At 37.8% G+C, this 15,274-nt stretch overlaps 2 protein-coding genes and 1 long non-coding RNA gene across 3 annotated transcripts in view; 2 read left to right on the plus strand and 1 right to left on the minus strand.

Moving 5' to 3' along the window:
- Nucleotides 1–1,379: 1,379 nt before the first annotated feature.
- Nucleotides 1,380–12,486, minus strand: LOC148948517 (uncharacterized). Its single transcript, XR_016142193.1, has 3 exons — nt 12,457–12,486; nt 10,279–10,363; nt 1,380–1,622 (listed from the first exon to the last, which is right to left on the minus strand). It is a non-coding gene; the product is annotated as an uncharacterized LOC148948517 (long non-coding RNA).
- Nucleotides 12,487–12,832: 346 nt separating this feature from the next.
- The window catches only part of LOC148948518 (uncharacterized), a 195,830-nt gene continuing 193,388 nt past the window's right edge, over nt 12,833–15,274 (plus strand). The window contains exon 1 of the mRNA XM_089094955.1: nt 12,833–12,972. Coding sequence (XP_088951081.1) covers nt 12,916–12,972 — 57 coding nt within the window. The 5' untranslated portion in view covers nt 12,833–12,915. The remainder of the gene's footprint in view (nt 12,973–15,274) is intronic.
- LOC148948519 (mucolipin-3-like) overlaps nt 12,834–15,274 on the plus strand; it is a 44,787-nt gene continuing 42,346 nt past the window's right edge. Inside the window, exon 1 of the mRNA XM_089094441.1 lies at nt 12,834–12,972. The gene's annotated coding sequence lies outside the window, so the exon portion shown is untranslated. The remainder of the gene's footprint in view (nt 12,973–15,274) is intronic.

Raw genomic sequence — 15,274 nt, forward strand, 5'->3', positions numbered from 1 at the left:
CTTAAACTTGAATTGTTAGGAGTTTCCCAGGGTTAAATTATCACCCAAAGTTAGGGAAGATGAAATTAAATTTTATGAAACTTATTTATTCGTGCAGAAAAGGTGGGATGTTTAGACAGGGATCAGAAAGTCATGACGAATAAGGGAGCTCCAAGTCTTGTCTAGGTTGAGAGAGCGTTAATAGTAGAATTTAAGCTGCACACTTGTGACTGAAAAGTGCAAGGTATTAGTCATGGTGGTATATGTCCGTGTTGAGCTGACTGACGACGACAGTATTCACTCGGATGAATTTTACTCACAGTTGCAGGAACAAGTAGACAAGATTCCATGTACAAATATGGTATTGCTATTAGGGGACTCTGACGCTCAGGATGTTACACAGGAACAAATAGTATCCTACCTTAAGGGGTTTTAGCGTATGGAAGTAAATACAGTGGAAAGGGGCAATTGCCCCACCTCCCCGGGAAAATGGATATTCCCTATCCATTGTGGGATAAGAAATGCCATGCATATGGAAGGCAATAGCAAAAATAGCAGTTTGGGACCTAGGCTGCTGTGAGTTTGCTCCCCTCCCCTTTGTCTTTTGGACCTTACAAAATTACGTCATTTTAATGAAGATATTACTATCTATCAGCACGTTTAAGGAGCTTTTATTTATTACCATAATTTCCAAGCCATCTATTCATAAGCTTATAATAGTGCTGTAAATTGGTATGCCTTTTGTAGTCTATCTTTATCTGCTAATCTACATTACGAACTATAAGCAATGATTAAATTCTGTGACACCGGATATTAAAATTATTTCTACCAACTTAGGAGGCAATGGCCTCTCCTCACCCTCCTACATTTTGAAAGAACCTTTTTCGGTATTTTTATTGAGAAAAATTGTCATCCATAAATTATGATAAATACCTTTTTTGTGTCTCCATTTAAGAAAATGAAGGATATCCTTGCCCCTTCCCCCTACATTTTCATGAGTTGGTGGCCCTGGGTAGGAAGAGGTTATGAGATGAATTAGAGAGAGCAGGAACTTGAAGGAAGGAGTGAGATTCTAAACTGATTTTTGAGAAGGAGGTGGCAAACATAACTGCCCTGACCTCAGGCAGACTGGTCATACAATGAATTGTCAGTAGTAATTGTTCATCCAAAAGTGGAGCCGGTCAAAACTTAGGAGCTCTGGGGTCTGTGTGTTTGGTAAATTTTCAGTCCAGTTAATTTCAAACGGTATATGTCTCCGAAGAACTAGTCTGGAGGTATTTTATACACATGGAGAGACAAAGCTTACACAGCTATGATTTACTGTCAAATTTTGGTCTTCTTTCCTTTAATATTAATGCTTTTAATAAATATTCCAGTTATTTTCAAGGAAAAACTAGACATTTTTAACTTACAAACCCTTGTATTATTAAAAAGATATTCATATAAAACACACAAAGAAATCAATCTTCATTTTTTATTTCAATTTTGTCTTCTCTATCAAAATGCAACAGAAACTCAACAGGAGAAGGTTGAATTGCAACTGCAGCCTTGAACTTGGCAATAAACTCTTTTCCAACATGGAAATGAACTTCCCTATTCGAATCGTTGTATTTGGTAACTCTGAATTCATTTGTTGTACCCAACTAAAAATAAAGAAAATCATAAATAGGATGTTTTGAGGTTAATTTAACACATTAGGCTAAAGTCTGAGTCAGGGAAGTGGCACTGGAAAGTTAATAGAAATAATACTTATTTGGAACAAACTGAGAACTCGAGATTCGTGGCCGTTTGGCTTTTTCTAGCAAAAAGCCACTTAACGGCCTTCCCTCTCCAATAGTTTCATCAAGTTTAGTCTTACCCATCAAAAGTAACGCGCCTGAGAAAATCGCCTTATTTTCGAAAAAAGGGGGAAACACCCCCTTAAAGTCATAGAACCTTAATGAATATCACTCCGTATCAGAGAACCCTAGTGTAGAGGTTTTAAGCTCCTATCTGCAAAAATGAGGAATTTTGTATTTTTTGCCAGAAGAAAGATCACGGATGCGTGTTTATTTGTTGTTGTTTTTTTCAGGGGTGATCGTGCCGACCCAGTGGTCCTAGAATATCGCTAAAGGGCTCATTCAAATGGAAATTAAAAGTTATAGTGCCCTTTTTAAGTAACCGAAAAATTGAGGGCAACTAGGCCCCCTCCCATGCACGTTTTTTCCCAAAGTCACCCGATCAAAATTTTGAGATAACCATTTTGTTCAGCATGGTCAAAAAATATAATAACTATGTCTTTGAGGATGACTTAATCCCCCACAGTCCCCGGAGAAGGAAGGGCTGCAAGTTATGAACTTTGCCCAATGTTTACATTTACATATACTATTGGTTATTGGGAAGTATACAGACGTTTTCAGGGGGAAATTTTTCTGGTAGTGGGGGGGGGGGGGGTCGGGGGTTAGGTGGGAGGATCTTTCCATGGAGAAAGTTTTCATGGGGGAAGGGACATTGCTATGAAGGGGGTGCCGGATTTCCCAGCATTAATTAAAAAAACGATCAGGAATTAAATAAAAAAAAACAAGTTTTCAACTGAAAAACTTTTCAACATCAAAACTTAAAGCGGACAGAAACTATTACGTATATGATTGTATTCGCCCTCTAGTCAATACCTCACTTTTTACGCTAAAGTTTTTTTAGTACTTTCATAAGAGTTATTTATTCTAATTAACGGCCTTTGTGATTAAGAGGTCATTCTTAAAGAACTGGAAATAAATTCCAACTTTAACTTAAAGAGCGAGGTATTTATTAGGGGGGCAAACCCCTCTAATATACGTAATAGAATTGTAAGGATATAGACGTTCGTTACGTAAGATAATTCGTAAGTTACGTATATTTATTACTAATAAGAACGTTCGTAAATAAAATTGAACAACTTTCGAGAAAGCCATTTAACCAAAAAAAAAAGTAAAATTAATATGCAGATTTCATTTTAATTATTCATGTGCGGTGAGCGAAAATCAAAACCGGCATTAATTTAAAAACGTTAAGAAATTAAATAAAAAAAGCAAGTTTTTTAACTGAAAGTAAGGAGCGATATTAAAACATAAAACGAACAGAAATTATTCCATATATGAAAGGGGCTTTCCCCTCCTCAACGCCTCGCCCTTTACGCTAAAGTTTGACTCTTTCTCACAACTCTATTTTTTAGAACAATAAAAAACTTTAGCGTAAAGAGAGAGGCGTTGAGTAGGGGACAGTCCCTTTCATAATTTCTGTTCGTTTTAAGTTTTAATGTCGCTCCTTACTTTCAGTAAAAAAAAAACTTGTTTTTTTTTATTTAATAATGGGCAAGAGAGGCCATAGAAAAAACGGCAGATTTGATTTTACATTAAACAGAGATACAAGAAGCAGGGATGGATCCAGGATTTTTTTAGGGGGGGGGGGGGCAAAATAGGTTAATCCGATAAACTTCTGTTAGGAGCAAGTTTATTTAACGCAAACTTGCCTTAATTAAGTAAATTACACTACTTTAGGAGGGGTGGGCCTCTCGCCTCCCCCCTGGATCCGCCGCTGACATGAAGCCTACACATTATTTTGATTTATAATTATATTTTGAAAAATGAACCTAGCATTTAAGTAACTCGGTTTTACAAAGCCTTAGGAAAATCAATTAAGAACGAAGCTGGGAAAAATTTCTCAACTCAAGGAAAGATCAAAAATATGTGGCCTAATAACACTTTTTTTGTAATATCTACCAACCGACCCCCCCCCCCCCAGAAAAAATATCGCCTGTTTCTATGTGCAATGTGTGACCAAGGTACACCCTATGATCCTTACTATCCAGAATCATACTAATTTAGAACTGTAATCGTATTTAAAACTAATTGTGCACAATTGCTATGGATTTTGGCTGTGAAGCAAAGGTTTCGAAACAGTATTAAAAAGAGAAGAGATTACTTGTTTATTAGCTCAGCACTTTCAAAAGAAACATACGTATTGGTTTTTGTGTATGAGCTGTGCAAATGTTTTAATGGATTTAATTGCCAAAACACTTGAACCAAGCCCTAATGTCATCTGCCCTAAAGGAAACTAATAAAAAAAATAGGATTAACAGCTCAAACTGACAATACAAATTTAGACCATTGACTAGGGTTGTTGATAAAAGAAATTTTAATCAGGCCCATAGTAAAACTATTTGAAATACTTATACGGGAGTAGTGGGGAAAAAATCAACATTTTTTCTGCTGAGTGTTTGGTGTGAAAATTATAATAATACTAAAAAAAACAGCAACGTTCCTCTTTTTTCAATTTTCCCTCGAAAAGCCCTTCGAAGTTGAAAGATTTGACGACTAAGCCTCTAAAGTATGTTATCCTCTCTTCTTGATATTGCAGCAGGACCAGGCGTTTTCCACGATATTTGGAATTCAGATTTTATTTGGAAATTTGTTTTAACCGTAAGCTACCCAGACTTACGGTTGAATTAGTTAGGTACATAAGCGTCAGGTTTGTTCATTTTATGGTAAATGCATGAAATTTGGCAGACATATGCACAAAATATGGAGAATCTGACTGGGGACAGAACAACATTCTCCGACACGATTATCGCGCCATTTTGCGTTTTTCCGCGCGGGAAAAAATACCTGATTTTCATATTGGGAAATTTTCCGATCAGAGGGTCGTTTCTGACTAATTTGTCTCTCCTGATCCTAAAAATATGCTTACATTTTTCATCCGACTCCTGGTTATTGGGTTATCATCACTTTTATCACTATGCTCCATGCACTTCTGAGTAATTTCTGCTTTCTGAGTTTTTATTTTCATCGTAATCGCATAGAAACTGGTGAACATGTTACGGAAAATGCGAAGAATTGACTAAGTCGCAAATTCAAATTTGTCTCCGCGGTTCCGCGCTATTTTGCGTTTTTCCGCGCGAAGAAAAAAACGCGAAATTTTGAGAATGAGCGATGGCCGAGTTTAAGATCTCTTTTCTGACTAATTCGAGTCACTAGATACCAAAAATGTGGTTATTTTTGCAATCGGATTCTTGGTTCAGAATTTACCACTTTCAGAACCACAGTTTCTATGCCATACTTTAGCAAGAACTCATACCCTACCTATAACATTCCGAAGGAGATGATACGTTTTTGTCTGTAAGTAATTAATCACTGTTTCAGATCTCCTCAATAAGCTTTGAGTAACAAAAAAATAAAATCATTTATTCAACTCAAACGGCTTGACTTAAGGAACTTCGGACGTAAGAAGCATACTATGTAGAATACTAAACTACTTCAGTATGTCAAAATAGTTAAACAATCACATGGATCATAGGAATAAAATAGCTGATTTCGACTTGTTTCATCATAAAGATTGCTAAAAAAGAAAATGAGGTTCTCAAGGACAGGATATAGGTCGAAATTGGCTTCTGACAAAGCTACAAAAAGGGCACTACTGATTATCACAGCCTTTGCACAAACAGAGATCTGTGCATTTAAGGGAAGCTTTTGCACCTGTTTTTGCACTTTGTTTTACAGCCCCATTTGAGCAGTTCTTCGCCAATTGTCGTTGCCTCAGGACGATTAGTCCAGAAAGGCTCCCAGCTTCCGTCATGCTTCACCCAGCCGTATAAACCTGGATCCAGTGGGGAAGGTTCAGGACAACACGATGATGCCCATATCTCGGCCTGTAAGTAAGCGCGTTGGTATGCTGCTCAAGAGCAGCCGCTGTTGGGGACAGTCTTTCCAGTCCAGCCGTTTCTCGTGTGAAAAGCTCTTTCCGCAGACTGTTCACTTCAGACAAGCCGCTTGATTTCTCGTAATGAACGCCGACGAATCGCTGGATGTCTGCAAAGTGACAATCCTGATGTACTCAGAGTAACAAAAGTCGGAAGAATGGATTCCACGGCTTTCCAGGTCTTCCAAACACCATGCTTTCCATGAAAAGCAAAAGAAGAAGTCGTATCGTATCCAGAGAAGGGATGCAAAAAGAGAAGGCTGCTAGACATGTCAGGTCCTAGATGATAAGTAATATCGTGAATGGGCAGTATTTTTTTTTTCTTTGCTCCATGCCCATAGATGACAAACAGGTTTTCAATTTGAAGCTGCTGGAACAAAGCTGTTGCAATCCCAACTACATCAGAATCCAAAGTTCTGATGGCTATGAAGTTGTAATCACACTGGGCCTGATGGAAGGCATGGAGCAGCACGAGTGTCACCTTCTTTGTGGTTGGTAAGTGTGAGGCCTTCGCGAAAAGCGATATCTTGTATTGAAATAACTGTGTCTCCAAGAGTGGCCACTACAAAGATGTCCTGCATTTCTGGACTACCATAGTCGCCAAAAAATGGAAGAATCAACTCTTGTTCTTAGTTTATTTAAAAAAGTCACGCTAGCTCATCTAAGGAACGGGGGTTTAGTCTGTGATTTTCACGGCGTAAGACGAAGTTCCTCTGTGTTCACGCGCTCTGTTTTTTAGACTATCGTCAGTGTAGATGTCAAAGGCGAAATCAATCCTTTGAGCGTCAGTTTGGGACTGTTGCTTTCTAGTGTATGTAGTGAAGTTCGAGCAAGCGTATTCACCGAAACTAATTCGAGGCTTAGGAACAATGAGGTGTACTAGAACAGACCCTTCTAGTACAATTGAGTCGACGGTTGGGAGACTGCTGGGCGGTGGCTCTTCAAGCTCTGCCATCAAACAGTCAACAATGTCATATTTTTTTTCCAAACCATAGCTTGCCATACCCGGACAGGGAAGGTGGAAAAGGCTGGTTCTCGTGCTTGAAAAAGTCGGTCAGTTCTGCCTCTCTACCCTTGCAGCCTATGTATAAACGACTGAAGAGGCTGCAGTTTGACTGCATATACTTTACCTTCAGCTGAGACTTGCAGGTAGATTTTTTTTTTGGCCAAAATATAGTCTTCTACATATTGTATATCATGATATGAAGACATTTATAAAAGGAAAAAGCACTTATTAAAGGTAAATTGTACATTACTTGTTCTCTTCTCATATGCTTTCTCTTTAAAAAGTATATGCCACATGGATTTTCTTCTTTTCTTTGTTAGATCTGCTAGCGATGTTAGGTATTTCGAGTCGCGTTTTTAAACCCGCAAATGATCCATTCATTCAGACCACAGTCGTCACTTGCGCATTAAGGTAAACCAGAGTTTGTAACATAGAAGTATGAAAAACAGTCCACACCCGGCGATGATGGAAGTGATGATAACTCAGTAACGGAGGGTTGGATATTAAAACTAAGCACACTTTCAGCCTCAGCATTCTCAATGTAGCCATGAAAGATACCCTAAGCGCATCTACTACCTCAGTGTACAGAAAATAGTACGACCCATGATGATGAAAATGACGATAACTCGGAAACTACTGATCTGATTTCAAAAGTGGGCACATGTTCAATCCTTCAATTTCAAAAATACACGATTTTCTGTGCGGACAAAGGCACTCAGAAAATGTGGTTCTGCCCCCTGTCAGATTTTCCGTATTTTTCTACATATGTGTGCCAATTTTCGTGCTTTTACCATAAAATGAACGAAACCTTATGGAAATTAGCGCTTATGTACCTAACTAAATATGTTAGTTGTTTTATGAAAAAAAAGTTGGATTGCAAGTTTTTGGAAAAATAGCTATAAAATGAATGAACTTGTGCTAACCGCTATTGGAAAATCTTACTGGTAAAATAATCCAATGATATTTATATTAATAGATAAAAAGAATAAGAAAACCCCTGGTTTAGGGCACCATCCTTTAATAAGAAGGATATCAACTTATTTCTTTAAAATAATAATAAATAATGACTCATCACAGCACAAAGCCATCAAAGGCAAACATGCCAGGACAAAGAGACTAACAAGAACCATGACTGCAAATGTTGGTGGAGGGCGACCTTAAGGAGTGGCACCGCTCAAGAAAACTATAGCGCATTGCATCAGAAGTAATAGCCTTTAGATTGAATATGCATGATTTAAACTCTTGTTGATAAAGAGCATCACCAAGTGTGGAAAACATGTTGTGACAACGATGGGTGTAGGATAGAACAATGCCTCCATTCATACTAGAGGTTCTAGATATTTCTTGCTGTCCTGTTCTAAGCCGGCTTAAGAGCTTTGTGTAGGTTTGAGAAGACGTGTTGGTTCCAATTCTGCACTGGTATTTTGAACAGCTGCTTTTCCTGAGACCATAGTAATTTCAATGATTTAAATAACAGGAAATTTGCAACTTTTAATGTTACAACGTTAGAAAACAACCATAGTATTGACATTTCGACAGACAAGCTTAGCTGCTTTGAACTGAACTTATTAAAAGTTTCAGAAGCTCATATCTCATGGGTAGGATAGGTGATATAGAATTTATTTACTCAGGCAGGGAGGATGAGGTGAATAGAAAAGGAGTAGGCCTTATGATGAATAAGGAAGCTGTTATGTCTTGTTTAGGTTGGGAAGGTATTAGAAATAGTATACTAGTTGCTGATTTTACAGCCAAAAAGTCCAGGGTATCAGTCATAGCAGTGTATGCCCCAGTAGAATCAACAGATGGGAGTGACTCAGATGAATTTTACTTACAGCTAGAGTAATAAATAGACAAGATCCCATGCAGAAATATAGTATTTTTATTACAAGATTTTAATGCCCAGGTTGATAGACAGGGATATATGCTAGCCTAGGTTAGTTTGGTGTAGGAAAAGAAAATGGTAATGGTTATATACAGCCTCAATTTTGTAGGTATAACAATCTAGTTATAACCAATACAATATTTGGACATCAATGGCCCATAAGTTAACATGGTATCCACATGATGGTAGGACAGCTAACCTTATTTATTATGTTATTATAAATCAATGACTGGCAGCATCAATACAAGATACTAAGGTCTATAGGAGTTCTTTTATCAATGTTAAAAGTAATGATCACCATCTAGTAGTGTCTAAGGTTAATTTATAGCTGAAATTTAGTAAGGATAACTACCTTCCAGGAAGTTACAACATTGGTAGACTCCAGGATGAAAATTTGAGCAGAACCTTCAAGGAACAGTTGAATATAAACTAGAGAGTCTAAAATTTTAAAATTTAAAAGATGGATGGAATAATTTTAGAAAAATAATTAGTGAAGTTGCAGATGATGTCTTAGCAAATTTAGAAACACAGCTAGGAATATTAGTGAAAATGCTTTATAAAAATCAAACTTGGTAGCATTATTAGTAAAGACAGTGGGTACAGCAAAGATGTTAAAAGTAGAATAACCAAAACCCAGGGTGTGTTTCACAGTTGAAAAAAGTTTGGAGGAATAGAAAGACAAGTCTGTGAACCAAGTTTGGAATATTGGAGTTACAGGAATGACAGTTGTCAAGTATAGTTTTGAAGTGTGATCTCTCTGAAAGACAGAGGAGACTTTCTTACATGTTTTCCAGAAAAATTGTCAATGAATTGTGTTAAATACCCATCTGACTGACCATATTTAAAACAGTAAGCTGTACAAAAATATGGTTCAATCCCCCTTAACATGGCTATAATGAGAAAAAGGGTTGAGGTGGGTAGAAGCCAACCTTTCAGGGCCAAACAAAAAGCAGGTTGTCCCCAAATGGGGTAGGGGGAGGCTGCAAGAAAAAATTTAGGGGAAATTCAAAGTTCCTGGAAGGATGTAAAGAGGGAGGTTTTGAATAGATTTGGATGGAGAAACGTGCATAGCTGCATTGGCCTTAGATGGCTTTGTGCTGCAGTGAATTGTTAGTAGCAGTAGTAGTAGTAGTGTTTATCAAAAGGGTTGCCAATCCTCAAGCCCTTTGTGACAAGCTGGTTTGAACAACATACCCTAGAATTTTCAGGCAATGCTTTATCCCTTGTCCTGTCCCATTTATGCTTTAGATAACTCAATATTTTGTAATTGCTTCTTATAAATGTACCACACTTAGGGATGATTATTGAGTTGTCATTTGCTCTCTATGAAAGATCACAACAAGTAGCTATGAAAAACTGATAACACTGTATGCAGACACCAAAGCTTCATACTTGAAGAGGTCAGCTGCCTTCCTCCAGATGGAGAAACCATAAAAACAATATCCTAAGCTCTTCTGGAAAAAAATTATTTAACCTCTATCTTGGACAAATTGCTGTTCCCTTCCAACTTGGGGGATATGTTTTGGATACCCTTGGATAGGATTGTTTAATGAGCCAAAAAAAGCTAAATTAGAAAAAAATACCAGATGGTTGTTCCATAAGAAAGAAGAGAAAAGGAATAATTAGAAAAAACCTACAGAAAAGATTGAGAACAGAAAAAAACGTTTTTGTCAAATAAGGCTTAAAAAACAAGGCTTACCTCACCATACAACTGCCTAATGTAGCCATTCACCATTTTTTCAATGTATTTTTCTGATAAAAGCATCCCGCTTTTCAAACACTCACTAAAATGTATACTATATCAAAATATAATCATAGACAAATCTAGACATGGGGGATGTGAAATAAGGGTGGTCCAGAGACCCTCCTTTCCCCAGAGAAATCACTTGGAAATAATTACTAAAAAAATTGTAGACAAATTTTATTCTTACACAAATAAATATCTGAAGTATAATTGAAAATTATTATGATAATTTAGTCTACATAAAGAGGGGAGCAAGAACTCTACTCTGGGACCTTCCAATCATATAGATTGAAAGTTCTTGCAAAACTCTAATTTGAAGGGAGTATAAAAAGTCCACCTTTCTCATAAAACTGCATTAACAAGGCCTCTGTTATAAATGGACTATTTGCATAATTAGTGGCCCTTGCTGCATGGTACCATTAATTGTGCCATCACACAGGTACATTTTTTAGTCTTTGACCACCAAAACTACTAACAGATCAGTGTAGCACCAAGCTGCCTGAGGCCAACACAGCAGCCCATGCTCTTCCTCTACTCTAAAGTATTCAAGCTTCACTCTTTATCTTCTCCCATGAAGTTTCAATTTACTTTAACTACTTCCTTATACTTAGACTTTCCCTCTAGACAAAAATTGTAGTACATACAGTATTAACAGTGTGACAGGTGGTGGTGAAATGTGCATTCCCCTCCCCCTTAAGAAAATACTAGGTCCAACACTGGGTACCTACAAGCAAAGGGACTTTAACCAAGTAATGTTAGACCACTTTTAAATTCAGAATTAGGCTATGGCACTGGCATGTTCCAAAATTGTACACATCAAGGAATGCCCAACTTATGAAACCTTAACTAGGGTGAATAGGTTGTCCCGTGGTGGAGGTGTGGGTTTCAACTTTGCTTGGTAATAAAGGACCCATGCCTCACCCTATTCATGGACTAACTGCTTTTTTTGGTCCCATATAGATGATTAGAAAGGACAATCTTTGGTAATCTATCATCCTTTATCTGTAAAATGTATCCTAACCATCTCAACCTTGCTTTCATTAGGGCCATTTTTTCACTCATCAATGTGCTAAGATCTTAAATCTTTTGTCAGAAAACACTTAAAAGTGAAATCTTTGAACTAAGATCTTATATCATTTGTTGTTTTTATACAAATGTCTTTCATCATTCTGCTCTGATCAGCAGTCTGAGAACAATGATGAGTATATCATCAAAGTTCTCTCATCATTGTTCTATATGGCAGAACAGTGGTGGTCTTCACACTTTTTGCTAACATGCTGTAAGACCTTAGAACAAAGATGAGTTAAAAAATGATAATCTTTGCAGAAAGATGCAAGATCTTAGATGTAAGATCTTAGTGCTAAAAACAGGCCTATTATAGCCCTAAAAAGTGGGAACAAATGATAATTTTCTCTAGCTTGTTGTTTGACATACTGTCTGTCATTGCATACTGTGTAAATTGCATCAGAAATGCTCTTTGATAATTCATAAAAATACCTTTGGGGCCCCTTTAGGGGCTCAAGATGCAATTTGCACCAGAAGCAGTTATTGGATTATGAAAAAGCATAAAAAAGGCATCAAATGATGTTTTCACTTTCATCCTAGTTAATTATAGGGCCACCTACAAATTTACCTTTTAATTCTAAAGGTGTGTTTTTAGCTACCTCAGTAGTGAACTAATTTGAAAATTTACTATCTAGGCTAAAACTATAGATAAATAGCCTAATAAGTTACCTTTTAGGGCCCTATTAAGGGCTCAAAATAGAATTTTCCCTAGACTTTTATCCTAGCTAAATTATGTGAAGATGCATATGTGTCTACTCCCAAATTTTTAATGGTCAGTGATCTTGAGAAGGGCAAGGGGTGGATGGAGGAAGACAAAGTATCCTATTTCTAACAAACTTTTCATGGCATAAAAACCTGAAAACATCCTGATAGTGGTATCTGCCTAACTCAACTAGGCCTAGTGCTGTGAACAGCAAAAAGCCCATTCAAAAACTTTTCCCATGTTTCCAGCATGAGTGACAAGTTCCAGCCCGAGCATGGAAAAAAAGATAAAGCGGATTTGGAAGTTTAATATTAAAGATTCAAACTAATATCTATTTTCTAAAAAGTATCCAATGATAATATTACACTTTGCAAGTTATGTTCATATTAGGCACATGCCGATATTTTAAATAATTTGCCTTTTATAAGAAAGTAAAAGGATAACTTTAATATGGATCGTTTTGGTTTAAAAATGGTTTTTTGACATGCAAATTGACTTTATGTCTTGTTTAATTACTTCAGAATTAATTTTGACATTATTTGTATAATTCATTATTTTTGTATATTATAGCTAATTTGTATGGTAGCCTTTGATTTGTGATTGAAATGTGACTAGCCTAGCGTACTTTGATTAGTTCTTGCTAAACACTCTTTGGAGTTAAAAAAGAAGGTGCAATTTGTGTTTTTGTAACACAGAATTAACGTATTGACAATTAGTCATCACTCTTGGCCCTTATTTTCATTGTGGTGTTTCATCTGAAATTTTTATTGGCCTAGGCTAGCCTATTGCCCAAGCAGAGAACTTAAAAGTTTAGTGTGTACTTAATGTCCTCAAAGTCGATGTTTACAAACCTCAAGAGTATTGTAAAGGGACTTTCCCAGGTAAGTTAAATTGTCTTCTTGGATCCAACCCTTTATTTTTAAATGAATAAAACTATCAGGAATAGGCTAGCCTAAATTTAGGCTAAACTAGGTCTCTAACCATGTAGGCTAGGCCTAGCAAAAATATTGGGTAAGGTTTATATTAACTCATTACTCAGTTAGATAAGAAATAAACTCACATCTATAGTCAGAATTGTGTTCTGAATCCAAATTTAACCGGTAAATTTTTTGTTGTTCATATTATTGACTTAAAGATAAAGTGATCATACCACTCAGTCTTTTTTTATGCTCTTTCCAAATATAATTGGCTAATCACTTGCTGCAAACAAATTTTACCCCCACTCCTAGGCCTATTTACACCAATTCATGGTAGGCTATATATTTGCACATTAGGGTAGGTGGGGGTAAAATTCATTATGGTAAATATTTACCAAATCATGTTATTGACTTATGGATAAAGTGAATATACCACTCAATGCCTTTTTTTATGCTTTTTCCAAATATAATGATCATTTTTGTTGGAAATGAATTTTACCCCCACCCCTATATACCAATTCAGGGTATATATTTGCACATTAGGGAGGGGGGGGGTTAAAGTTTAAACTTACCTCCCATTAGTGTTAAGCATAGTTGCTTAACACTACCTTCGCTTCGAACTTCTCCTCAGACTCATCAGCTGAACCCTCATGTCCTGACCCCAGACATATCGAACATCTTATGCCGAAACTCATCATCACGACTGAAGAGGTTAAGAAAAGACTATCAAAGCTGGACCCTAACAAAGCCAAAGGACCAGACGGCATCCATCCCAGGCTGCTCAAAGAAATCTCTGATATAGTCACCAAACCGCTCTGCTCCTTGTATAATCTGTCTTTGAAGACAAAGAAACTACCACCTGATTGGCGTACAGCAACAATAACTCCAATATTTAAGAAAGGTTCCAGAAGCCAGCCAGAGAACTACCGGCCCATAAGCCTTACCTCAGTCGTTGCTAAGCTGATTGAAGGAATTGTCAATGATGCCGTTATAGCTCACATGACAAGGAATGGTCTCCTTTACAGCGGCCAACATGGCTTTAGAAAAGGAATGTCCATTGAAACGAACCTGATCCAAGCTTATGAATCAATCACTGAGGTTATCGACTCGGGATCCCCGGTAGACGTGTTCCTACTGGACCAGGCAAAAGCCTTCGATAAAATGTCCCACCGGTACCTGATGATTAAACTGTCAGCATATCACATTGATGTAGACGTAGCCCAGTGGATCCATAGCTTTCTGTCTGATAGAATCCAGATTGCTGCAGTCTACGACCACAACGGAAACCTCGTGTACTCGGCACCAGTAAATGTCAGAAGTGGTGTGCCACAGGGAACTAAGTTGGGCCCGACTTTATTCAACCTCTACATTAACGATGCTCCTGAGGTTGTCCAGAATCTGCTGGAACTATATGCAGACGATTCCAAACTCTTTGGACCTGCCGCTTCTGACGAAGACTGCAATGCCCTGCAACAAGACTTAACAAACCTCTGCCAATGGGCCTCAACTTGGACACTAGAGTTTAACCCAAGCAAATGTAAAGTTTTACATCTTGGACTGAACAACCCTTGCCATAGCTACCATATGTTGGACTCTACTGGTGCTATAACACCCATCCAAAGCGCAGAGGAAGAACGTGATCTCGGGGTAATCATAGATAATAAGCTGAAGTTCCATAGTCACTGCCGAACTCAAGCCGCAAAGGCAAACAAGATCCTAGGCCTAATCAAGCGATCAGTGACTAGTCGCCACCCCAGGGTCATTAAGAAGCTATACACAGCCCTTGTCCGCCCTCATCTTGAGTTTGGGATGGCAGTTGCAAACCCCCACTTTAAATGCAATGTAGAGTTGCTTGAAAAAGTCCAGAGAAGAGCTACTAGGCTCCCATTTGCCAACCAACAAATCCCATATGAGCAACGCCTAGAAAAGCTTGATTTGCAAACTCTGACCTACCGTAGAAAAAGGGGGGACGTAATTTTGGCATATAAGTTGATGAATAGCAGTGTTATCAAGCCCATTCTCGAACAGGACCAGTCTAGCAGAGCGCGAGGTAACCCCATAAAACTCCGCCAAAGATTCAGCAGAAAGCGTGAGAAATACAACTTCTTCACCAATCGCGTTGTTCCGTTGTGGAATTCACTGAGCGATTCAACTGCTTCCGCAGCTTCAGTTAACAGCTTCAAGACTGGCGTTGACCATGACTGGAGGAACAAGCCATGGAGGACGCAGTGGGATGAGCCTGCATCCACCACTAGGGTCTATTAGT

The sequence above is a fragment of the Artemia sp. Qi Xiang Cuo genome, chromosome 9, assembly GCF_049724085.1.
Source record: "Artemia sp. Qi Xiang Cuo chromosome 9, ASM4972408v1, whole genome shotgun sequence".
Taxonomy (NCBI): Eukaryota; Metazoa; Arthropoda; class Branchiopoda; order Anostraca; family Artemiidae; genus Artemia; species Artemia sp. Qi Xiang Cuo.